Source organism: Argopecten irradians, chromosome 6 (genome assembly GCF_041381155.1).
Source record: "Argopecten irradians isolate NY chromosome 6, Ai_NY, whole genome shotgun sequence".
In the NCBI taxonomy this organism is placed as follows: domain Eukaryota; kingdom Metazoa; phylum Mollusca; class Bivalvia; order Pectinida; family Pectinidae; genus Argopecten; species Argopecten irradians.
Genome location: NC_091139.1, coordinates 14646944 through 14674893, shown reverse-complemented (window position 1 = coordinate 14674893; position 27950 = coordinate 14646944). Strand labels below are relative to the sequence as shown.

The following is a 27950-nucleotide window of genomic DNA, read 5'->3' as shown; positions in this document are numbered from 1 at the left end:
AATCCACAAGATGAAACAGCCATTTTGACGGTGATCAGAAGACGTCACCACATCAACATTAGTGACGTCATAATTGTCACGTTTTGGGGGTCAGTTATACCGTCATATACTTCAATTTGCCTTGGTTAGTTGATGTGACCAGTAAATGTAAATATAATGCTTGAGATATCCGTTCTGTACCACAATCGCCATTGTGTATACCTTTCCGTGTAGTTATTGTTGGTGGGATGTTGTAGGAATTAACATGGCATCACCCGCTAGATAGGAAATGATCAAAGCGTGGTTGATTTCCTGTCTTCGTCACATACCTAGTGTTCAGTGGCGTATTAACATGGTATCATAACATCATGGACTACCTCCTATATATCTGTCTTCTGTACAGTGTTCAAATCTCAACAGCCTCAGGTAAGGATCATATGCAATATTTATTAATAACATTATTATGTACAAATGTATGGATCACTTTATTAGAAAAACAGTTGAAGGCTGGCTGGTGGTGTGAATACATTAATCCTGTAACAGCTATTTAAATTCAACGAGGATAAAACAAATGTAAATTCATTTAAGAATGTACCAATCCTGTTACACATACTTAAAATCAATATAAATAAAACACATGTATGCTTCATTAGCAAAGGAAAACATATGAAGACTTTGGGGAGGTCATTTAAGAATGTAGATATTCGGATACAGATGGATCTATCTAAACCAATAAGGATAAAACAAATACGATATTTCATTACCAAAGGGAAAACAGATGAAGGATGACTGTGGTCGTTTACGTATGTACAAATCCTGTTACATATATTAAAAACTAAAAAAGATATGTTTAATTACCAGAGGGAAACAGATATAAAGGTTGTGTGTTGGTCAATTAAGATTGTGCATATCTTGTTACATACACCTACAACCAACAAGGATAAAACAAATGCGATATTTCATTACCAAAGATAAACAGTTGAAGAACAGGTTGTGGTCATTTAAGGATGCATCAGTCTTGTTATATATATATATATATATATAAATAGGATCTTAAATGAGTGTTTATTTCATATTAGATTTTATAAAACGGCACTAAGAAGTTTTTATTTTTGCGAGCCTTGCCAATACGTGTTTCATAAAATCTCATATGAAATAAAAACAAATTTAAGACACTTTTTATCACATAACAACAGCAACCTGCATTTTGAATAATGCTACGTCAAAATGTTTTGCGGAAGTCGTCCTCCAAATCCTGACGACACGTCATTTTTCCTAACGTATTTTTTATTGTTTCTGTCGTGACGTCACAATATATTCCCAACCAATGAAAATCGCTCCAGGTCATATTACACTAGTGACATATGCAAAATCACTAGATGTCAGGCGGATTATGTGATAAACGGTGGCAGTGTGATATGAAGGTTTATTTACCTGAAGCTGGATGTAATATTTCCCGAGGGTTTGTTTCAAAGTTAATGAATTGTGTATATTGCAATTAATTTTATTCGTTAGGCACAGTTCATAATCCATGAATAGCACAGATGGATAAAAGTAATATTATTTGTACATTGAATAGGAGAAATATTAATAAAGAATAAGTACCGGCTCAATAGTATAGGTTCTCGTGGCTACTTTTAGTACGATTATATTTATGAAATACATTATCTGGTAAACAATCAAGTTCTTAGGCTAAAAAAATGTCTGTTTAGGGTTACATTGGCAAAAGAAATACGGTCGGTCAGTCTGGAGGATTTTTTTTCTTTCTTTTTTTTAGTGTCTTTCACTCTAAAATGATGGCCGGAACTGGGGTCAGAGATCGAAATCCTTTTTTATTTTTTTCGTAGAAAAGTGGGAAAAAATTAGGGTCGGGGGTTAAAATTAAAAATTAGGGTCGGTCGGCAAACCCTAAACAGATATTTATTTTTTTGCCTTATTCAGGAGTGTTACTTTATCCCTTTCCGCTCTCAGAAGCGCTAATTTATATACACTGCTAAATTTTGTAAACAGATATATGCGGTATTGCATCTGGGCTAATTCATCTTCGCACTAATAAATTATATACAGATTATATATAGAACTTCGAAAACTGTCTAAAATCAACCATTATTTTGTTTCCTTTGAAAGTATCCGAATGTAGATATATGGATCTGATCAAGAGATGATATTCCCTTGATCACATGGATAAAATACATTCATACATACATATAGGTTTCCAAGAAAAGCAAACCAAGTGACTATAGACCATTTACTTGTATATGGCTCTGTCATAACTTATATTCATGGAATGTCATGGAAAATATTTTAAAACATGTTACTTCTTCTTTTTACTGTGTGTGGATCCATGCGTAATCCACAATGGCTATTCTCATATAGTATGAGCGTATATGTTAAAAAAACTAAAGGTTAGGGGAAAATGAAAAATGATCTGACTAGCAGTCACCTGCAGCCATTAATGAAAGATTAACTTGTCTCTTTCGATAAATACGTTGTTTAAAGCTACGTCCAAGCTATGTTTTTTTCAGTAAATCTCGCTCTAAACAAAAACACCGTGCAGAGTTCGACGTACCTGAATTATGGTCCACACCTGGCTGTCGATGGAAATGCTACCGCTGACTTCATTGTACCAACTTGTAGTCACACGTCGGTGACAGATGAGGCCCCGTATTGGTATGTTGATCTCGGCCAATCGATGACCTTGGAAGGAATAAATATAACCTACAGAACTTCACGTAAGTCAAATAGATAAATTACCACACGTAGGTCAAATAGATAAATAACCGCAAGTAAGACAAATAGATAACTAATAGCACGTAAATCAAATAAATAAATAACCGGACGTAGATCAAATAGATAAATAACCGCACGTAGGTCAAATAGATAAATAACCGCACGTAGATCAAAGGATCAATAACCGCAAGTAATTCAAATAGATAAATAATAGCACGTAAATCAAATAAATAAATAAATAACAACACGTAAGTCAAATACATAAATAGTAGCACGAAGTCAAATAGATAAATAGCAACAGGAAGTTAAATAAATAAATACCTGCAAGTTAGTCAAATAGATAAATAATAACGCGTAAATAAAAAAACAATAAATAATAGCGCGAAGTCAAATAGATATATATCAGCAAGTAAGTCAAATAGATAAATAATATCACGTAAGTCAAATAGATACATTGTAAATAGCAGCACGAAGTTAAATAGATAAATACCCGCAAGTTAGTCAAATCAATAAATAATAACACGTAAATCAAATAAATAAATAATAGCATGAAAACAAAAAGATATATATCAGCAGGTAAGTCACATAGATAAATAACAATACGTAAGTCAAATAGATAAATAACAGCATGTAAGTCAAATAGATAAATAATAGCACGTAAGTCAAATACATAAATAGTAGCACGAAGTCAAATAGATAAATAGCAACAGGAAGTTAAATAAATAAATACCTGCAAGTTAGTCAAATAGATAAATAATAACGCGTAAATAAAAAAACAATAAATAATAGCGCCAAGTCAAATAGATACATATCAGCATGTAAGTCAAATAGATAAATAACCGCAGATAAGTCAAATAGACAAATAACCGCACGTAATTCAAATACATAAATAACACCACGTAAGTCAAATAGATAGATAACCGCATGTAAGTTTTTAAATGTTTGATTCAATGTTACTAATTAAAACATATTTGTTCCATATAAAAGTAAACGAAAAATGGATATATTAATTTGCTTTACCAAGAATAATAATTGATTAATTCAATACATCCCGTCAATGTACCACTGAACTAACTACAAATAAACATATGAAACAGAAGGTGAAAAACAAAATATTGTTAATAACATTTTCTTTTTCGTCACATCTCGAATGTTTTTTTCCATGCAGAGGCGGCTCGTATGAATGGATTTTTACTCATCGTTTCCAATTCTACGGCTATGGTAGACGGTATTTTCTCTGGGGATATTTGTCACGTCGAAGCCCGTCAGAATCCACCTACCGTTCAATACATCGACTGTTTTGTCGTTGGCCGCTTCGTGATATATGAGGATACAACCAATGGTCCGTTCGATGAATTCCCCATCATCGAACTGTGCGAAGTAGAAGTCTACGGTAACAACCAGTTTTGTTTTGTTACAGAGTAATTTTCCTTGGGGTCCGTATCGATAATGACATCATTATTTTGTGAATTCACCTCGTTTTCTCTGCCACTTTGATTTACGTACACATCATGTCACAATCGATACCTAAACAAGGGAAATTAATTCTTCAATATGCAAAGACAAAATACGAAAATAATATATAAACATAAAATATTGAATTAAACCGATGTACAATAAACTCTATAAATACCGCTCAAGGAAAAAGGGACAAATTTTGGGATTCACAGAAAGTGGTAATAAAACTTGTTTTCTTTATGCAAAAGTGGCCATTAAGGCAGGTTCGACTGTACATTACAGAATGAAGATTTGTACTATATCTACATTACACAAATTTGGGGTTAAAATATTATTACCGAATAGCCGGTTGTTGTCGCGAGTTAAGATTTTTGTAATTTTTTCACATTAGCGGTTTAAGATTATCGCGATATAGATTTAAAATTTTCTAAATTTCAACCAATTTTTTATATTTCGGGGATCAATTTTTCGCCATAAAAATATTACCACCGCGGAAATAACCGACTTTAAAACATGTCTGTGATGTCTTCTATTATTATAGCTTGAGGTATAGTCGGAGCAAAGTCTACTATTACCACCTACTACTGTGGAATAGTTACCTTTTGCTGTGGAATAGTTTGTGAACTATTCTATGGGAAAAGGTAACTATTCCACACTTAAAGGCGAATGTAGTGACTCAGGTACGGTGAACATAGCATGTAATCAGAAATACATCCTCATTCATTTTATCCTCGGAGAAATGGATTAAAGATTAACTCAGGTACTAGTTAACGTTGTTGTGATCGCAGTATTTGTAAACTTATTTCCATAATACCGATATGCATATATATATAAATAAATTTGATTAGTTTTTTCACAGCCACTGTATCCATAAACCAAAAAAGAATTTACTTGAACAAATTCAGAAGAGAGAAGATTAAATTCCTTGAGACCAATGCTGAATTTTCTGCCAAAATGAAATTACAGATGCTTGACATACTTTTTCCCCCATATTTTGTATATCCAAATCACTTCATATTCCATAAAAATGGCATCAATAAAACGAAATTACATCCCAACACATTTCAAGAAGATAATAATTCCCAAGGAATACTTTCAAACACACTCTTTTGCAACATGATTTCACTATTTTGTGTGTTTATCCAAAACATTGAGGATTATTTTGTTATTGTTTTTTCCTTCTAAACTTCGCTGTAAGGCCTGTGCTTCATGGGGAAATATTTCTACCCAAATCACTTCAAATTTATATCCAAAAATCATCACTAATGCATATATACAGATCTACATATTTATGGTCCTCCATGTTGAACAGTGAAAACTAAACTGAGTAAATGTTTCATTGTGAGTACCATACAATACCTGTGCATGGACCTTCAAAAAAGCATGCAAATCATGATTCTTGTTCTCCTAGTGAGGTAAATAAATGAATCATGAACAGGTTTAAATAGATAGTAAGCGTTTACTTGGAGCTGTGGAATAGTTAAACAATACACAGTGTAATAGTGGAGAGTACCAGCGTCATTCAGTGCCATGTTTTGAGTATAAGAAACACCTCAAACTGTGGAATAGTCAAGATAATGAATAGTTCTCGGCCCTTACGTGCCTCGAACAATTCATTATCTTGATTATTCAACAGTTTTCGGTGTTTCTCCTATACATACTAGATATATAAAACATTTGAATCTTTATCTAAATTAATTGTGCCTGTAACAAATCACCATACACGTATATATTTACCTGTGTCTGTTTAGGTTGTCCTAATGGCTACTATGGACAGGACTGTAATTCTACATGCTCCGTTGGATGTGAGGGTAATATCTGCTACCCCGACAATGGAACCTGTGTATATGGCTGTAGTGTTGGGTGGACGGGTGACATCTGTAACCAAGGTAATACTCTTACAGAGACATGAAATTCTTTTTTGTCGAATCTCGGGTTTCGAGTCAATTTAAATTTTCGAGTTCCGAGTCAACTTTTCGAGTTTTGAAGTAACTTCTTTTCGATTTTCGAGTTCAATTTTGCGAGTCAGTTTTTTCTTACTGCCATGAAACATCAATGTGTAGGTGATTGACCGGTTTAACAATTTGTGCGACATCCACAAATCGGGCCGAGTGGAACTTAATGTTACACCAACACAGCAACTAGCTTCTTTGTTTCAGTATATATTCGATTTAAAGAATGGTTTAACAATTTGAATTTTCTAAGGAGAGTAAAGACAAGTATTCAAAGAGTAGCTTGTGATCAAAATGTCTGATTCTTCTTATGGAATGTATCGTCGTTGATGGAATCTTTTGGACATTCACAAATTGGATCAAATGGACGTAAATTCAATTCAAATTATTAAAATAGGGTCTTATGATTTCTAAGATTGAGTTGACCCTGTCTTCGTTTTTTATGTAAAAATCTTTATTTGAAAAGAAAATGTAAATAACAAAAATTGGAAGAGAAAAACGAAACGCTGTTCTTTCTTAAGGGATATTATAGATATTTGTGTCGTCCGATACAATAGTATTTTGCTTCGAAATATTTGATGAGATCATTACTTTTGATTACACTTCAGGACCCATTCCAACAAGCAAATGTTTGTTTAAATATAATAACTCATGTATCAATAAAAGTTTTGAAGTATATGCTTGGATATGTTTACGATTTATACAGTTTACAATTCATACAGTGCATATTTGTAATGGTGTTTAAGGATGCATGAACGGCACCTGGGGAGCTGACTGTAGCCAGGTGTGTTACTGTGACAACGGGACGTGTGACCCTGTTACTGGGATGTGCCCAGAGGATCTGTGTAGTCCAGGCTGGCAGGGTCCCTACTGCAACCAGCGTAAGTATACAGTATTGGGACTTCGACCGCGGAAAATCATGAACATTAGAATTGTCACGCCAAGGGGTATGCTTTCTTTGTTTGTGTGGTAAATAAAAAAAATGCATTCTAGTCTATGAAAGACAATTGATGGTATATGATGTCGTCTATACCCTTGCTCAAAAAATTTGTATTTGAGTATTACAGAACTTTCTACACTTGCGGGTAGGTTCATTGTGACGTCATCTGTTTGCGAGCGTAACGTCATACTTTTCAGAAAAAAACGAGGTTGAATTTCATTGCCAAAATAATGACGTCACAATGGGATCCCTATCCGCAAGGGAGATAACTCTGTAATATGCAAAGACGGAATAGATTGTGTGATGAAAATTACCAGTATGTGGTATCAATCAATGGGGATATATTAGACATAGGTCGCACATTGTTCTGTCATCAGTCATGTAAATTCATATTGACGCATTATGTAAGGCATTGATGTCACATTACATGTGATATTTTATCTTCATAGGGGTTTGAAAGGAAGTTTGCAAACTGTATATGAATCCGCGTTTATGATTCTCACAAAAGTTTGCAAACAAAATTTATTTTATAACCCGGCGAAGTTAAAAATAGTTACATCAATGCTTATAATTAATTTTGCAGACTAATTGAACACATTAATAGTTAAAACGTACTATTCCATTGGTTTTCTCATGTATTATTTTTTCTTAATCAATGCGCAACGTCAACGTCTCTATTGTGACGCGATGAAAACGTAGGGTTTTTTTCATCATAGTTAAGTGAAGAAAAATTATTTGCCAACCAGAAAGCTGGATTAATTATGAAAACAAAATAAAATTCATTATTTAACAATAAGACATACACCCTCATAACATCTTGTCTTTTTTGTTGTTTAGGAATGTAAACGTTAAGTAATGGGCAATGGATTATAAACCTCGAATATTTCATTTGATTGGCAAAAAAAAATAAAAAATAAAAAAGAACAATGTTTATGAAGTAGTTGTGTAGAAATTGGAACAATGGAACAATGAATATATAAACAATGAATTGTTGAATTGATATACAAATATATTTTTGGTATTGCTGTTGTGCCCACGATGTGATACAATAGCCACGAAAAAAGTACCCACTAATGTTTCCTGTTACATGTATACAGTACATGTTATTGGTACATTATTTCAGCTTGTATTGGGGTTAATTTCGGGCCGTCGTGCAATACCACCTGTAACTGTGCAGGCGAAGTGAGCTGCGATCCAATCACTGGTGTTTGCCCGGAAGGATGCATGTTCGGATTCCAACCCCCCACTTGTCATGATGGTACAAATAGTCCTGTGTTTAGTTGGAATTATCGTCTTTTCTTTTCATAATCATCTAAGTCTTATTTTTTGTTTTCTACCTTTTTGTCGCGGCTACTTAATTTCGCGATTTCCATTTCAGTACATTTTTATACCCTCAAACTTTGAAAATAAGACTGCAGCAAAAATCATTACACTGTACACTTCGTCCGTGTTTCTTTCATTTTCCACTTGCGTACTTTTCCAACTTATTACGCACATGCATTTGCTTTTGCTGATTTTCGTATCTTTCTCTTTTTTTTCCAATCATTGTGCTTCACAATATTTTCCCTTTTTTATTCACTTTCATTTTTTAATACATTGTTAATGTTCTGTTCCATACCTTCCTTACATGTATACTAATTGTAACAATCTAAATTGTTAAGTTTTCTTACTGCCTTCATATTAATTGTTTAATACCTATTCTTGCACATAAATGTCATACCACTTACCGACTTACGGATAGACTGATCAATTATGCGGAAAGCAAGGTGTCAGAGTTGAACGTATCAACTCTATTCATATCCACACAAGCAATCGGTACAATTGATTAATCTTCGCTGCCCTATACATACGAATTCGTTGAGATTAGCATCCGCGAATTTTAAATTTGAAAGGAAATCTGTAAAGTATAAATAATAGACATGTTAATTTGCGGAAATAAACTTACATAGATCGAAAATTTGAAAAAAGTGAATTGCGCGCGAAGTTTGTTGACTGTAATTAGTTTACAGAATGGAATATCCGTTAATCACCGAATTAGAATACGCCACTGGTTGTAGAACTCATTAAAACATCGAAGATGGTAAGTAAATTATCTCATTAAGTCTTCATTCCACCACTTTATATCTGTTGTTAGGGTTTGTATTTAAATAAACATTCTGTTAGTATTTGTATTTAGACTTTATATGGTCCATCCCATTTAAAAATACAACATTTCCGAAATTGTCATCAATTAACTACTCATTTGTGTTTATCTCTAGTTATATCGTTCTAGATATTTCAACATTGGCAATTATTCATAAAACATTGCATATCGCATATATTTTATCAGTGTGTGATCCCAACACATTCGGGCCTAACTGTGAAAATTCACATTTTCAGTGTGTGATCTCAACACGTTCGGCCCTAATTGTAACAATTCACATTTTCAGTGTGTGATCCCAACACATTCAGGCCTAACTGTAAAAATTCCCATTTTCAGTGTGTGATCCCAACATGTTCGGCCCTAACTGTAACAATTCACATTTTCAGTGTGTGATCCCAACATGTTCGGCCCTAACTGTAACAATTCACATTTTCAGTGTGTGATCCCAACATGTTCTGTAACAATTCACATTTTCAGTGTGTGATCCCAACATGTTCGGCCCTAACTGTAACAATTCACATTTTCAGTGTGTGATCTCAACATGTTCGGCCCTAACTGTAACAATTCACATTTTCAGTGTGTGATCTCAACACGTTCGGCCCTAACTGTAACAATTCACATTTTCAGTGTGTGAGCCCAACATGTTCGGCCCTAACTGTAACAATTCACATTTTCAGTGTGTGATCCCAACATGTTCGGCCCTAACTGTAACACGACATGTGGGTATTGCTATGGATCACCATGTCTACCATCCATTGGTATCTGTCCAGATGGGTGCGCGCCAGGCTGGATGGACCCATTTTGTATGACACGTAAGTTATTGTGTATAACAACGTTATTTCATTATTTATTTCATCAACATACATATATAAATCATAACTTTTGTATACCATTAATTTTTCCCTATAAGGCATCATTTTGACATAATTAACAATTTTCGTTATTGAGGTTGTCACGAGAAATCTTGTTCAAACTTGACCAAAGTTTTGTGATTTGCAAAAAACATAATTGTCCTTATATGTAGGCTTCATATAGTAGCCTACTCACCCCCACCCCCCGAGTATTATCTCACCTCCCTGAATGAGATGTTACACCCCTGTAAATTATCAGATTTTGCGGAAAAGAAGACGTTTTTTTGCTCAGTTGGAACGCTGAAATGCTAAAGCTGATAATGACGTCAAGATGGTCAAAATTAAGAAAGAGAATATACCTCGCCTTGCCAAACTCCACCGACAATATCAAAATTAAGAAATTTGCATAATTATTTCTGCTATATCATTTGGCCTTCTTGCTGATATCAACGGACTGATAAGAAATATAATATTAAAATGATCATGTGATAATCTCTAACTATGACATGACTGATCAAATGATTATACTGTAGGCATTTACTTACAGCCTGTCCTAACTTGACGTACGGCATGGAGTGTTCGGAAACCTGCCATTGCTTCGAGAACAGAACTTGTGACAAGGGGAGCGGGTATTGTCCGAATGGTGAATGTGACAGGGACTGGACTGGAGCTTCATGCAATGAAAGTAATTTATAATGCTTACTTGTAGCTTACTTTGTGCTTATCAGTAATTGGGTATCCTTTGTTTATTTACATATTGTAGTAAATATGTGGAATTTCCTTTGTTGTCCTTGTATTCCTGTCGAGTCGCGAAATGAATCAGCCAAAGAGTTTGCCAGTTGATGACAGTCTAGGGTAAAGTTGTTTTAATGTAGTATATGAATCATTCACTGTTTTTTGCCATACATTTTGACATCGCGTTTCTTCGAAAGGTAAGTTGTTGTACTTTGGTGATAAGCTATGTAATTCCTCAATTTTGGTTCTGCCAAGGCTTGCCTGAAAACAATATGAAATATACAATTAAAATTAAGACTATTTGGACTCGCTCAAAACTTCTTGGCCTCGCTTCATAAAATCTCATATGAAATGAACTCTAATTCAATGTCCTATATAATAGTACCCTATACCTGAATACTGATGTTTTTAGCTTGTACCTGGAATACGTTTGGATACAACTGCAATGAAACCTGCCACTGTGTCAACAACGAAAGCTGTCCATTTTCTTATTGTAACAATGGCTGCGAGGCTGGCTGGGAGACGCTTTTCTGTAATAAAGGTAAGAACAAAGTTATAATTAAACCGTTCAGAGGTTTTATCCCTGTCAAACATAGAATATGCCTACTGCTTCATATTTATTGGCAATAGTGCCCGGTAGATATGCATATAGACATAAGCCCAGAGAATGATGATTTGTTTTTCATCGATGATGAATAGCATTTTCTATTTTAAAATTATCTCGAAATTTTCATTCTTTAAGATTAAGACATATCTAAAAATATCATCGAAAAACTTTAAACCTATTCGAGCGTTAATAAATACTAAAGAACTATAACTGTATGTGTGCAGTGGACCCCCGATAATCCGGACGCCGATACGATAATCCGGAAAACTCTCAGTCCAGACGGAAATATTAAGGAATTAATTACCGTAATGTTACATATTGACACATTACGCGAAATTCGACAGTCCAGAAAATTCATAGTCCAGATATAATTTTGTTGGTTTATAGCCATTTATATAATGTCCATATTCAATTTAACGCCCAAGATTAAACGAGGTAAAAAGACGTCTATACCAAAACGGTCAGAATATGACATAGCTCCTTTTGTCATTATTGATTACGTATATAGTCGAGGTATAAGATATGGGTTTTTTCTCCTACTATTTTATGTTTACACACAAAAACAACATTCTTTATTTCCCAGACATAAATAGTTGAAGGCTGTCATGGTATCTTTTGATGATTTTGAATAAATTTGTTTCAAGCTGTTAACGCGAAATGACATGTTATATACATTCGAAATATTTTGTAAAACCTGTTAGATCTTCTACTGGTAACTCTGCCTCCACTTGTGTCTGTTTCAGAGTGCGATATGTACAGGTATGGTCAGGACTGTTTAAGTACATGTGGTTTCTGCAAGGAAAACGTTACCTGTGACCGGGTTGATGGAGCGTGTCCTAACGGTTGTGCAGCTGGGTACCGGACACAAAAATGCGACACAGGTAAGGGTTTTGTTCTGAAGTCGTACAGGTATGTGGCAGGTATTGATAGCAAAATGTGAACATTTTAATAAAATGAAATCAAATTTAAAAAAAAAATCATTCTGATTTATACAATTTAAAAAAACTAATTTTCATCGAGTCATCCTCCATGCGTTCCTTTTGAAGATTCGTACCTGTTGTACTGGACCGCCTAATGGAACGCATTTGGATAATATCCCATGATGGCGGCACCAATATGAAAGATACGCTATGAATAGTAAAGACAAGTATTGTCTGTGTTAAAATGGATACAAAATTAATACCCGAATAGTTTCGACATTAATTGAAATAAAGAATCCGTGTAATTTCACCTGATATACATGTACATACACTCCGTCTTGTTTTCAACATTTTCAATCACAAGCGAAAAATCTCGTGTACACCTTCTTGGATTCAAGTGGTATGCTGGAAACGAACCACTTGTACCGATACAGTTTTGCTGATACTTCGTGTTCCATTTGAGATTCATATCATAACTGGTATGAACCTGCAAATGGAACGCACTGTCTGAAAGTCGTCATTTTTTGTCCTTCTTGAAAAGATTATTTTTGTGCCCATTAGTTTCTTATTTATGGAGAGGTTTATTGGCATTTCAATACCAATATATTTTTAGGTGATATGTTAGTGCATTATAATCTATGTGTTAGTTGTAATTGATATAAAACATAACGATCACGACCTTAACAAAAACAATAACAAATTAATTACATTCGTAACTAATGATTTTTTTCTGTATGCATATTTTTGCTATTATCAGTTATTTGCAAACTTGTTAAAATATAATGAAAAAAATGGCAAAGATTACATTGAAATATGGTGACTGACACTCTACTATCTAAATAAATACAATCTTTTGTTTCAGAATGTGCAATTAAAAAGTTTGGGGAGGGATGTTCACAGAGGTGTAACTGTAAGATCGGAGGCTGTGATCACGTGACTGGCGAGTGTACAAACCAAGGATGCGTGGCTGGCTATATGGGCTCCACGTGTAGTGAAAGTATGTAAAGGGTAGTGACAATAGGTAGTGAAAGTCAGTCAAGGACGACCACTTGTTTTGAAAGTAGGTAAAGGGTAACCACTTGTAGTGAAAGTAGGTCAAGGGCGACCACTAGTAGTGAAAGTAGGTCAAGGACGACCTCATGTATTGAAAGTAAGTCAAGGGCGACCAAGGTTATCCGACCTATTACTCCTAGCCCCATCCTCTGAGACGTAAACCTACTATGGCAGTTGCCAGGAACTTGCCGGTTTCTAATACATATATATCTCAAAAATAAGACAATGAATAATTCATGTTTGTGATCATATCAAATTTCTGTTAATTATTTAAAATAAGGCTGGGAAAATTGTTTGAAATGATACAGATATTGAATTGGAGATTAGTTTAATTTAATACTACCATGATGAGTTTTGTCTTTTGAATCCTAGTATGTCCTACTGGCCAGTTCGGAGAGGACTGCGCCATTACGTGCCACTGCCTGAGTGGTGGATGTAACGCCACGGACGGCGTATGTGATAACCCCGGGTGTGATCCCGGGTGGCAGGGATCGTCGTGTAGCCAGGGTAAGTTTCTATATCAATGGACAAATCGTGTCAACTTACAATCATGAGTCAAATATATTTAATGCTGACAAAAATGGGTAGAATACTTATCAATCAATTTTATTTGCTTAACTCGAGTGAAATACATGTATAACGTTCTCTGACCACTTTTATCAACTTTACGATAAACAATTATATACTCATTTAATTGGCAAAAGGACGATTTCCATGTCCAGAAAGGTTTCGGCCCTTCTTTGAGTTGTTATTGCTTATAAGCCAAATTAACATAAGATTTTGTTATATTGTTTTCCACTGGACATGTTATTCTTAATCTCGTAATTTCACATCAATACACAAGATTGAGTTTTTGTATGAATATCATCATCTTAATGAGCAACGAACAGTTTGTCTAAATCGACGAAGTTTTCACTTGCGACATGCATATGGTTTCGTATCTGTTAACATAAATACAATCTAAATTGAACTTTAAACATGATCATGATCGGCGAATGGCAATATTTATCTGTGTACATTTATTTATTAGAGTGTAACGCCACAACCTACGGGGCTAACTGTATGAGTCAGTGTGGAAACTGTAGAAATGGAGAAACCTGTCACCATGTCAACGGTAGTTGTCCTGGGGACTGTGTGGACGGATACCAACAGCCTATGTGTACGGAAGGTTGGTAACAACTTCTACTCTGAATCAACTAATTAGATATTTCAAACACATGAAAGGAGAAGAATCTGTCATGATCAAGTGATAAAGATGTCGAAACATACAAAAAATATTAATAAAAGCCTTCCACCTCTGGGTCGTGAGTTCGAATCTTATGTGGATCAGTTGCAAGATTTTTTCTCTAGGTACTCCGGATTTCCTCCGCCAACAAAATTGGCATGTCCTTGTGGTTATTTGAAGAGAAAGTCTCGTCAATTGTTCTTGTTAAAGGGCTATTGGCTTTACCATTTATATATCAGTGCATGCAGAATATTAGAAACAATAATAAACCACAAAATTTCTCGTTTTAATCAGTATTGTTTAGAAAGCTCAGCCCTATTGATGCTTATGTTGCAGTATGTGTGAACGGTACATACGGAACTAACTGTGCGCAGGTGTGTGGAGCCTGTAAAAACGGTCTACCGTGTAACACTGTATCTGGGGTGTGTCCTAAGTCGTGTGAACCTGGATATACCGGACTGATATGTAAAACAGGTAACTATGTATACCAAACTAATGTATATAATAGGTAACTTGTATATTTCACTGATGTGTAAAACAGGTACCTGTGTATACCGGACTGATATGTAAAACGGGTAACTGTGTATACCGGACTGATGTGTAAAACAGGTAACTGTGTTTACCGGACTGATGTGTAAAACAGATAACTGTGTATACTTCACTGATGTGTAAAACAGGTAACTGTGTATACCGGACTGATGTGTAACACAGGTAACTGTGTATACCGGACTGATGTGTAACACAGGTAACTATGTATACCGGACTGATGTGTAAAACAGGTAACTATGTATACCGGACTGATGTGTAAAACAGGTAACTGTGTATACCAGACTGATGTGTAAAACAAGTAACTGTGTATACTTCACTGATGTGTAAAACAGGTAACCGTGTATACCGGACTGATGTGTAAAACAGGTAACTGTGTATACCGGACTGATGTGTAAAACAGGTAACTGTGTATACCGGACTGATGTGTAAAACAAGTAACTGTGTATACTTCACTGATGTGTAAAACAGGTAACCGTGTATACCGGACTGATGTGTAAAACAGATAACTGTGTATACTTCACTGATGTGTAAAACAGGTAACCGTGTATACCGGACTGATGTGTAAAACAAGTAACTGTGTATACCAGACTGATGTGTAAAACAGGTAACTATGCATAAAGGACTAATATGTAAAACAGGTAACAGTGTATACCGGACTGATGTGTAAAACAGGTAACTGTGTATACCGGACTGATGTGTAAAACAAGTAACTGTGTATACTTCACTGATGTGTAAAACAGGTAACTGTGTATACCGGACTGATGTGTAAAACAGATAACTGTGTATACTTCACTGATGTGTAAAACAGATAACTGTGTATACTTCACTGATGTGTAAAACAAGTTACTGTGTATACTTCATTGATGTGTAAAACAGGTAACCGTGTATACCGGACTGATGTGTAAAACAGGTAACCGTGTATACCGGACTGATGTGTAAAACAGGTAACCGTGTATACCGGACTGATGTGTAAAACAGGTAACCGTGTATACTGGACTGATGTGTAAAACAGGTAACTGTGTATACCGGACTGATGTGTAAAACAAGTAACTGTGTATACTTCACTGATGTGTAAAACAGGTAACCGTGTTTACCGGACTGATGTGTAAAACAGGTAACCGTGTATACCGGACTGATGTGTAAAACAGGTAACTGTGTATACTTCACTGATGTGTAAAACAGGTAACCGTGTTTACCGGACTGATGTGTAAAACAGGTAACCGTGTATACCGGACTGATGTGTAAAACAGGTTACTGTGTATACCACACTGATGTGTAAAACAGGTAACTGTGTATACCGGACTTATGTGTAAAACAGGTAACCGTGTATACCGGACGGATGTGTAAAACAGGTTACTGTGTATACCACACTGATGTGTAAAACAGGTAACTGTGTATACCGCACTGATGTGTAAAACAGGTAACTGTGTATGTCGCACTGACGTGTAAAACAGGTACCTGTGTATACCGGACTGATGTGTAAAACAAGTAACTGTGTATAATGGACTGATGTGTAAAACAGGTAACTGTGTATACCGGATTGATGTGTAAAACAGGTAACTGTGTATACCGCACTGATGTGTAAAACAGGTAACTGTGTATACCGGACTGTTGTGTAAAACAGGTAACTGTGTATACCGGACTGACATGTAATACAACTAACTGTGTATACTGGACTGACGTGTAAACAGGTAACTATGTATACCGGACTGATGTGTAATACAACTAACTGTGTATACCTGATTGATGTGTTAACAGGTATATACTGAATATAGAAAATATGTTAGAATGTACTACAGATATAATTAAATGATTACTAATTTTCAAAACAAAATACGTATACATGTTGATACATGAACAATTTATGTATTTGATTTAGGTTTTTTTGTCGATTTTGGCCTTTTTGTTGCTATTTTTTTCTTTTCATTTTTTGAAAAATAACAATGACGTGAAGGGCTGAAGTTGGTTGTGAGTTCCTAGTTCCTAGCTCTGTTTAGTAAACCGTGAACTAGGAACTAGAAACTCGCAACTAACTTCAGCCCTCTCAGTGATGTCTACACCTCGGCTATAGGTTTAGGAACAATAAAATTACATACTCCGTCATGCTGTGTTAAAGTCCTATTATGTTTTTGTAATGCATGTATTTTCATTGTTAAAAAAACTAATTTGTTTTCTAACTGATAAAGTTTACAATCTAATGACAATATCAATTAAAACCAAACTAAAATTAGGCTTTCGATAAAGACGGGGAAATATTGACGGTTAGTTCGCCAAACATTCATTTATGCTACCGAAACATAATGGGACATGAGTCCTATTTATTAGAGTTTCGGCCAAGTCATACTCATCAACCGATACTGTAGAAACTGACAATATAAACATTTTTTTTTATATTGAAGATTGCAATGTTGGATTTTATGGCCAAGACTGTTTGGAAAAGTGTTACTGTAGAAACCAAACAATATGCGATAAGGTGTCCGGCGCCTGTTCGAACGGAGAGTGTGACTTTGGGTGGAATGGGAACGCGTGCAGCGACAGTAAGTCATAACAGGGCACACTTCTATACTGGAAGATACATGAGTATTGCGCAATTATTTAACAATTAAAAGATTATTAGATTGCATTTATTGGAGATATAAATGCAATCTGGGTGACAGATAAATAGAATAGCGCCCGTTTGCCCGTTATTAATTACATTGTATGGTATTGCTAAAGAAAAATAATAAAATAGTCCTGTATTTCTAATTACAAATTATGGAAAGGACTAGCACATGCCTAGGCTGTTGTCTGGTCCTTTTGTTCATAACTACTGTTTAGCTGAAAGCATTTACATGTATCATTATGTTATTGAAAATACATTATTTAAAAATGAAATTAAAGATTAAAGATACCATGCGACATTTGATTGTTATAAAGCAATATGGCGTCTTAAAATATCGAATCGCTTTATATATCAATTAAGTTAACAAAGATATTTATTAAAAAATAATACTAAATTTTTGTTCTTATTTTTATATATTTGTTGCACCCGATCACCAATTTCTTTCCTTGATTTAGTCTGTCCACTCGGAACATTCTACTACAACTGTCAGAGGAATTGTAATTGTTTAACCGGATTCTGTAACCAGACAGATCCCGACGGTGTGTGTCCAGCAGTAGGTTGTCAGGCAGGTTATCAGGGCGTGGCTTGTGACACGGGTAAGTGATGGTGCATTAAAGAACCAATAGAAAAGAAAAACGTCCTTCAGTACCTTACCTATTCAAGTATCATCATTTATCATTGTATTTAGTGGGAAGCCATGCATTTTTTCATTTTATAAAACAGGAACAATTAATTCGCCGATCTGTTTACTGTTTTCAACGAGCTTTTGATATTGTACCTACAGCCCGTTGGTGATGATGAAACTGAATAATCTTTTTATGATATTTTGTTTTGGGCTTTACCATTCGCTCTCCGACACTTAATGACGTCATTAAATAATGTTAATTATATAAATTTCTTTCAGTTTGTAGTAATGGCACCTACGGCCCTTCCTGCACGTATCCTTGTGGTTCCTGTTATAATGGGCATGCGTGTGATCATATGTCCGGTGTTTGTCCAACCGGATGTTCCCCAGGATACACAGGTCTGACATGCAGCAGCAGTAAGTACCAGAAACATCTTTTGAAAGAATTATCAACTGTGAATGTTATCTCCTTGGAATTATATTCCTCAGCGCAGCCGTAGGACAATATGGCGTTGCATAAACTAACACAAATAGTTGGTGTGTCTTAACTGGAACCAGGTATCAAAAGTTTCCTGATAGGGGGATTGTTCTTACTTATTTAATAAGGTAATAAGGTCAAGGGTCAAATGTTAACAATCGATAAATATGCTAAATAAAGTATTAAAAGAAGATTACAAAATAAAATCGAATATTTGGTCATGATATTAAGGGAGCAGGTAAAATTAGCCTGCACTTATACTATTACTTTGTTAAAGGAATCCATTAACAGAAAAATATCTCTGCTAAGTAAGATTTAATTATGGGATGGTTTATCAATGTAATTTCAAATAAACTTTGAACTTGTTTGCCTCCTTTTAGTTTGCGATAGCTGGTGGTACGGACAGGATTGTACCGAGCAGTGTGGTCACTGTTACCGTGACGCCATATGTAATCCTGTCACGGGAGCCTGTCCAAACGGACTCTGTAGCGTAGGATGGACCGGAACCAGATGTAAAGACGGTAAGACCATATTTCATCATTAATGTTTCCAATTTTTATACCTACGTGTACATGATTTATACAACGATTGTTTATTAATCATTGGTTGCGATATATCTATACAGGTTTTTTTTATAACTAAACGGTCAGCATTACAAATAATAAAACATATCTCTGGAACAGTTCAAAATATTTTTCACGCCATTTTTGACAGGTGTTTCATTGTTTTTGTCTCCGTTGCGCAATATTGTGTCCAACTATGAATTGTCCTACATTCTATGTGATATATACATATATATATATATATATATATACATACAACGATTTGTTTTACTGAAAACTTACAATTTTATTGTTTTGGTTTTCTGTAGCTTGTCCTCCTACGCGATACGGAGAAGGTTGCCTGTCGTTATGTTCTGAACACTGCCTGAATCAAGAATGTGACCGATTCGACTCATCATGTACTTCCGGTTGTATAACAGGATACCAGGGGTTAACATGCGCAGACCTGATTGAACCGGACACAGGTGGTGGTAGGTAGTGAAACTGCCTCGCAATGGTGTTCTATCCAAAAACAAATTAATTCAATCAGTGAATTTGTTATATTCAATTTGTTTTGAGTGCTTTAAACATTTCTTCTCGTTTGCACCTCCTCATCAGGTTTGATCTATTTCGAGTTATAATCTTTAAATAAAACCTTCCTTTTCTTGTTGTAACTAATACCATAATAACTCTCACTAACTACAACAATGTTAAAAAATTATCTTTAATCAACTTTTCAGATTATTGGAGAGACCAGACCAAATTGGTTCTCTATATTATCGCCGGTCTAATGTTCCTGTTAGCCTTTCTGGTAGTGCTCTGCTGTTTGAGAAGGTATACAGCTTTTTGTTGGCAAATACAATACATATATGTGTTTCTAATATGATGTTTAAAAACAAGTGAGTTCGTTATAGTGTGTGTATTTATCACAATGATTCGTCCTGTCCTACAATAGGTTTTCATAGTCAGCTATATACGAGAATTAAAGAAACGAATTACGAATGCAACTAAGAAAAATTATTCTGATAATGATACATGTGTTATCGTTTTGGAAAATACAAACAAAGAGTAACAGAAGTATTTACTGAAACGTACATCGGGTATAGGTATACTGTGCAATGACAATATACCAATACACCTGTTTGTGCGGACAGTGATTTCAGACAAAAGATACCATTAAATATTCAGTACAGTAGGTTTATACCACGCACTGGTTTATAACATTCTATTGTCATTCATCAAGTTTGTATGCAAACAGACGCAAACTAAAAGAGCAAGAGAAGAAGGTCCCTAGAGGAATAGATATAGAAGAACACGCGGTCAAAGGTAAGAGTAACAAATGTGTCAAATTAAAATAATCTCGCACAGCGATTTTAAACAAACCAATGTTTCATCCGCAAGACTAAAAAGTGGTAAAATGTTGACTATCTTCGCCTCGGGAAATAGACAGGTCTTGGGAAAACAGAAATTTGTTATATCTCTCAACCCTGTAGTGTAAATATCAGGAACCCATTGCTATGTAAATTGCGATAGTATATTGATGGCATATTACATACCATGGATTGATGACTGAAAATGATAAAAATTCATTTCATTGATTAGTCATCAATTGATTAATCAATTAAAACCAATAACCATTTAACTCGTATTATCTATGTGTAACATAATCTTTTAACATGTGCCAGTTTGCATTGTGGTAGTGCTTTGTGTCATACGATAACGAGTATTTATAATACATGTTTAAATGGCAGCTGGTAGTATAAATAAAAAATATATACGGCAATGGAAATAATGTAACAGTTGTTTAAGTATATAGGCTATATGGAATGTGGCCATGAAGTTGCACTAATTCAGGTGTATATAGCTAATTAAAATATCAATATGAGACAATTGACTTCACAATAATAGCGCAAGACCTTAATTCTAGTGTACATGTGGATTTAATTATAACAGCTACAGGTAAATTCTTAAAGTTTATTTTCATTTTGCAACAAGTTGGAGGAACCGTTCCGTATCAGGATATAACCAGTGACAAAGTAGCAGAGACAACCGTGGATGACGTCACCACTGACGACCAGGCAGCTCTTGTTGATAACCAGTTGGATGCTGTAGAGGAGGAAGCCGAACCTGTTGTTGCTCCGCCAACAATAATCGCCGTCGAGAAGGAGGAAACGGATGCCAATACCGATGCTGATGCGGAAGACGACGATGGCGAGGACTATCCTGAAGGTGACGCTAATACGTCAGATGTAGGCGGGACTGGTTCTGCCGACGGCGTAAGTGGGTTTGGTTCAGAGTCTGCGACGGCGGCCTTGACTCCGACAGCCGCGGCAACGTCTGCTGCGGATGGAAGCTCCGACCTGCCTGTTGCTATGACATATGGATTTGTACTGCCTGAAATTGTTGGAACAAGGATTTTATTATCAGGATTTGTGACTACTGTTAAAAATAGAAAGGAGTGTGGAAATTTAGCTAATGAGTTTAAGGTAAGATTTCTTGTGTATTTGATATTACAACTCTTTATATTTTTTGTAAAGGAACGTACATCAATGTTCCTGTATTAAAATATTGCACTCGAATCTGTTGAGTGAATGATTTGATATCATTTATCGACATTAATGTATATAACAAATCAAGATATAAGAACAATGTTAAATAACAATTTAATAATATTTAATAATATCATGTAATTATTTCTAACTTCTATTCCTCTTCAGAATCTGCCTGAAGGAGCCAAATTTCCGGCTGAAGAAGGCAAAAAGCCAGAAAACAAGTCCAGAAATAGATTTAGAAACATCTTACCCTGTAAGTTATCTGTATTGATGTTTTGGTCGCGCCATCTATATACCTTACATTCTAATATAAAATACATTTTCATATTATCCATAAAATTAGTTCACACTATTCAAGTAAAAAGACATCAAATAAAAGACACGTTCTCTCCAATTAAACTTTGAGTACCTTACCGTATAGCTGAATATGAACGCGGGTCAAAACTCTCGAAAATTTTATTTAAAAGTCAGCAATATAAATTTTAGCGATTTTGAATTTTCGCCATCTGATTTTTAATGTATATATGATGCATTTCTAAATATTTAATCAGTCTTTTCGCGATTAAAGCAATGTCCTAAATCGCGAAGATATAATTCACACGAAAATAACTTACTAAACGGTATTTTATGAATTATTGGAAAACTCCCTAAAAATAATGATTCAAATGTGTTTTATCCTCTGTGTTATTTGTCTCGTCTAGAATCTGGCCTAGCTCCAGTGTTCAGACTGTAGCGTTATCTTAGCCATTTTCATGATTTATTGTTTTGTTGAAGATGACCATTCGAGGGTTGTATTGGATAAAGGAGGCAATGACTATATAAACGCAAGCTATATCGATGTGAGTTGAACTGTAAAAATAAGGAATTAGATATCTACACAACATATCAAATATTTTCAATAGACCTGAAATGAAATCCATTAACAGTTTAAAGACGTTTACTATTTTTCATCAAATATTCAATAGATAGTATTATTGATAGATAGTATATTAGGATATCATATAACTGCATGATAATTGTATAATCAACATATTATTGCTAATTTAAAAAAGTATTTAACTACATTCTAAACACCAAAAAACAGCCATTATTTTCATATAGAGATTATTATTTCCTGACCTTTGTGTATTTAGATTGTCATTAATGGATGGGAATGTTTTGTTTACATTGAACCACCACAATATTGCAATGTTTGTAATTATATAACATACGATGCCATTGTTTTATAGATAATCACTTCTTTTTTTTCCTTACAGGGCATCGACAGTGAGCGACAATACATCGCAACACAAGGTACTTTAATACACAACTCCAAACCACTATCTCGCGTTATTAATTTAATGAAGATGTGTACTAACGTTACATTCTGTGTATTGTTTTGTTAACGTATAAGTATGTTTTAGACGATATAGCTTCATGGAATAATTGATAACGGCTGCTGTAATCAAGTTCAAATCAGTTTTCAAATATGATTCTTTGATTGTGTTAGGTTTTGATAACTGATAAAGTCACTTACAAGATATTTAGCTGAAAAAATAGCATAGAAATATCAAAAGGCAAATATTACCTCGTGAAACTGGTAGAAATTGTATATCTTTATTAGTATATCTTTCAGTTTTATATAATTGTCTCATATTTCGCTGTATTTTCCAGGACCGAAAGACGATACAGTTGCTGAATTCTGGCAAATGATATGGGAAAACAACAGCGGAAAAGTGATCATGTTAGCAAATCTTATAGAGCTGGGCAGAGTAAGTGTATAATCACAGGTGAACTATATTGACACCCCTCCCCTTGCATTGATTTATTAGTATTCAAGTCCGCCGTATAAACGTTTACGAACAAGATTTGATATTTCATCCTCTTTGAATGAGCTAAGCAAATGTGGACTATTTGTATCCGATATCGTTTACGACCATAGATCTGCACGTTATTTAGTACATCAATGAAGACAAGACAAAAACTGTAGAACCTACGGAATGCTAACTGCAATATGCAAATACTTTCAGTTATATTTACCCATGATATACATTACATTTTATATTTACTTTTTATGTGTGAATATTTCAACATGATATATCAAACAATTTTCTTATGTTTTTTTCTCATTTTTTACAATATGTGTCCTATTAACAATTGGCACAAATTAACGCTAAAGCATGCATACATATTTTAATTCTATATAATGCAATAGTACATAGTGTTATATTTAACTGTTATTGGATTTTACATATATACAGCCTAAATGTCACCAGTATTGGCCGAATGAGTCAAACACCACCCAATTCGGAGGCTTTGTGGTCAAAACAGTTTCAGAAAAGGAGAACAAAAGTTTCACTGTTCGACAGATAGAGCTACAGCGTGCACAGGTAATTAGACCTAACATAACATCTTTTTTAAATCACTTCTTTTCCAAATGTTAGAAGTATTTCCAACAAACCGTCGTTACTTCGATTCAAATGTTTGTGGAAAAGAGAAAATGAAAATAGCCCACTAGTTACACAACGAAAGGGATATTTTAGAACATTACGAAACAATTCCTTAAAATATTTGTATGCCATTGTTAGATTCGGATCAACGGATCAAAGCGTTACTACAAAGTAACTGAATCATGACAGGTACATCCTTAGTAATGTTTATTTTCAAAATTCTTTCAACATTGTCATAAACCAACTTATTATCACTTACGTTTGAACTGTAAATCTCAAACGATAACGTCAAATGAAGTTGGTTTACAATGTCTTATATAATGAATATTTTCAATTAATATACAATAAAAGAAGGTATGTTTTTATAAAATGTTTGTCAGATATTTAAACACTTTACGTTGCCAGGATACGACCGTCACTAGGACGATACACCAGTTACATTTCACAACGTGGCCGGACCATGGTACTCCGGCTGTCGAGGAGCTGGTCAGCTTCCACAATGGCTCCACCAATATCCAGACACCTCTACAGGGACCCGATGTCGTCCACTGCAGGTACCACATCTCGCTTTCTAGTCGTAGGACTACAATTTGTAAGAAAGCAACTTGCTGTCACACGAGTTATTTATAGAACTGTGGGTTTATTCACTTGTATACAATACTTACACAACTGTAATCAGCTGAAAGTTTAATATACAAAAAACGGAGACAGATAATCCTGAAATAAAAAGAAAAATACCTGACAATATATAGAGATACAAAAATGTACTGGCTATTGTATACTAGTTCTACATATTTATACTGTAAATGTAAATATATACAGGTATTTATTTATTATATATCTACAGTAAATTCTATTTTAATTTCAGAGTTGTGTATATTACAAATTACAATTAGTTTACACTTGACCGTATACATTACCTTAACCTAACGGACCACGTGCGGTCCTTTGTTAGACAGTTAAAACACCTAGTTTAATACATATTATATATACGGTGAATTTAAACACCGCGACATTGTTCTCTGATCTTTAAACATTGTTTCAAACGCAAATCAAAATGTAATCAATGTTAGATGAATAGGCGAATATAAATATGAAAATCGAACCAAAAAAAAAACCAAAACAAACTCAAAAGAAACACTGACAAAAGGAAATAATTATGTATATCGCTATTCACAGAACCTAAACATTATTGTGAACGCAAAATAATATTTTCCATTTTAGTGCGGGAGTAGGAAGGACGGGGACTTATATCGCCCTGGACGCCCTAACGAAACACGGACGATATGCTGCTTCCCTAGACGCGTACGAGTATACCCTTAAAATGAGGAAAGACCGCATGAACATGATACAGACAGTGGTAAGTGATTGCAGTAATACGTTGCTTCTGTTGTTCTGCTGTTTTGTATTGTTATGGTTTTCTTATAGCTTTAATAGGAGTAAAGCGAGAACGATATGGTCACGTTGGCTTATACAGTAAACCAACGTATTTTAACGCAAGATTAATTTTCGATAATTTCACGGGCGATTTGATATCGAGAAAATAACTCTCGGCTAAAATGTTTAAAATACAGGTATTGTAAATCCATAGAACAGATCGCGAAATTAAATTGTCATACAAAAGTCCTTATACACGAAAACGCGCAATTACGTCGCCATAAGAATTAACTTAATTACAGTAATTTAGACGACATATTAGTCATGTATTGTTCAGTTAAATAAAAATAATTATATAGTTTACATTTTTCTTCTATATAATATATTCTCGTACTGGCGGATCAACATTTCAGTACGCTCATATCCTTACTGTTCAACAAACACATAGTTCTTTTTTATATTGGATGTATATAAGACAAGAGGAAAAAATGGCATCAGTATGGAATTCGGAAAAGTTGATAGAAACTAACCCAGTTCAATGATACGTTTATTTTTTCAGAACCAATACATATGTCTCCATGAAGCCTTGGCAGCGAATCTACCGAACGCAACAACATAATAACTGATATGTTTAGATCGGCAGTGCCATTGTACTTGAAACAGGAATAACAAAAAACTAGGAAGGAAGAGACATCAGCTGATCAGCTGTTACTTATACTCGGTAAAGAGCAAACTGGGATCAAATGTATTCACCTATACGTCGCTCATTGTAAATGAGGTTATCCTTCGGAACCGTTTTGGGGCTCATAGCAACATTTGGATAAACCTGGCAGTACTAAACAGATGTGTCTGTATTTCAATAGCTTACACAACGACCAATTGGCAGTGCTACAGTGCAACATTTCGTGATATGTAAATGGTGTAAGCTTATCGAATGTCTTAACGTACTGCGACACTCTGAATGTAGGGCTGGATACCATAAGTTCTTGATATTGTAACGTTGATTTCTTAGCGAGTGGATATTTTCCATGCTGCGAATCATTCCACTTTTAAATTATTTCGTAAATAAATATATTTATTACTGAAATATATAAAATGCTCCTTTTATTTTGTATCATTCATTAATTGTATAGGTCAAATTTGTACATTATCAGGATATTCAACATGTTGTTTTAGATACTAGATGTTTTACCTGAACGCCAATATCGTTGCATATCTTTTTGCAATTATTTATAATAATTATATTCAATATCATTCGACTGCTGTAATTCAATTCAAAAAACAATGCTGAGATTTGAAAGTCATTTTTGAAAGCTGGTATGTATACTTAATGCTAAATGCAGCGAATGAAAATACTTCATGAAGATGAATTAGATAGTGACTTGCTTTTATGTGTGGATTAGAAACGTATGTGTTGCGAATATGTATAACGATATGTAAGCATTTAAATGTATTCATTAATTATTTAATTTCATCATGATGCTAATCGTATATAGGTATGTATATTTATGTATGTATTTAATATTACTTTTGGGTTATTCATATTAATCTTGTCGAATAAAATATCTAATAATAGAAAATCATAACTTATTTTTATATGCATATTGTCAAATATCCGCATTAAAATATCCTTTTAATGAACGATACAATGTAAATTGTAAACAATGCGTCAAATCAACCTTGGTGGGGAATGAATCAGTGTGGATTAGTGATTCTTATTTCACACCATAATATATATCTAATTAATGTGTTTTAAGTAGTGAATGCTGAAGAGTTTGTCATTTATTATGCCAACAATTCAATAGGTCAAGACAATACATTTTTCATGATTTTTATATAGGATATAAAAAACACGTCAAGTGACATTTTACCTGTAATGTATGTTTTAGCTCGAGCAAGAGTTGTACGTAGCCTAGGTCGTAGCAGGCGGAAAGCGAACATTTTGGCAATCGATGACAACGTAATATATAGCATATAAAGCTGTATTGTTTTAAAATACTAAAAAAAACAATTACATAGATCAATTGAATCAGATTTATCAGAACATTTTAGTTTTTAACAAAATATATTGTGATAACACCTTCATAGAATATTGTCTAGTTTACTAGATGTAGTTTTAATGAACCGTTATATATCACCGAACATTATAGTGAGAATCAAAATGGTGATACCGTTAAGACAGAGTTGCCGGTTTAAATATAGA

General features: G+C 34.4%; 1 protein-coding gene across 1 annotated transcript; it reads left to right on the top strand.

The window, feature by feature from the left end:
• The first annotated feature begins 118 nt into the window (after positions 1-118).
• On the top strand, positions 119-27305 carry LOC138325090 (protein draper-like). Its single transcript, XM_069270498.1, has 30 exons — positions 119-405; positions 2505-2711; positions 3878-4102; positions 5919-6056; positions 6866-7000; positions 8183-8317; positions 9880-10014; positions 10601-10738; positions 11201-11329; positions 12139-12276; positions 13178-13312; positions 13741-13875; positions 14399-14536; positions 14930-15067; positions 17542-17679; positions 18200-18340; positions 18649-18786; positions 19228-19368; positions 19719-19880; positions 20130-20223; positions 20648-20715; positions 21385-21875; positions 22107-22194; positions 22716-22780; positions 23198-23234; positions 23595-23692; positions 24182-24310; positions 24776-24924; positions 25595-25730; positions 26307-27305. The coding sequence occupies exons 1-30, from the start codon at positions 348-350 to the stop codon at positions 26364-26366; spliced, it is 4119 nt and encodes a 1372-aa protein (XP_069126599.1). The 5' UTR covers positions 119-347; the 3' UTR covers positions 26367-27305.
• Positions 27306-27950: the final 645 nt, after the last annotated feature.

What these genes read in the sequence shown, in the direction of transcription:
- LOC138325090 (XM_069270498.1), top strand. Translation starts at nt 348, where the DNA reads ATGGACTACCTCCTATATATCTGTCTTCTGTACAGTGTTCAAATCTCA. An exon ending in GACACAAAAATGCGACACAG is followed by an intron (nt 12,277 to 13,177) that starts GTAAGGGTTTTG and finishes CTTTTGTTTCAG; the next exon opens with AATGTGCAATTAAAAAGTTT. An exon ending in TGAACCGGACACAGGTGGTG is followed by an intron (nt 19,881 to 20,129) that starts GTAGGTAGTGAA and finishes TCAACTTTTCAG; the next exon opens with ATTATTGGAGAGACCAGACC.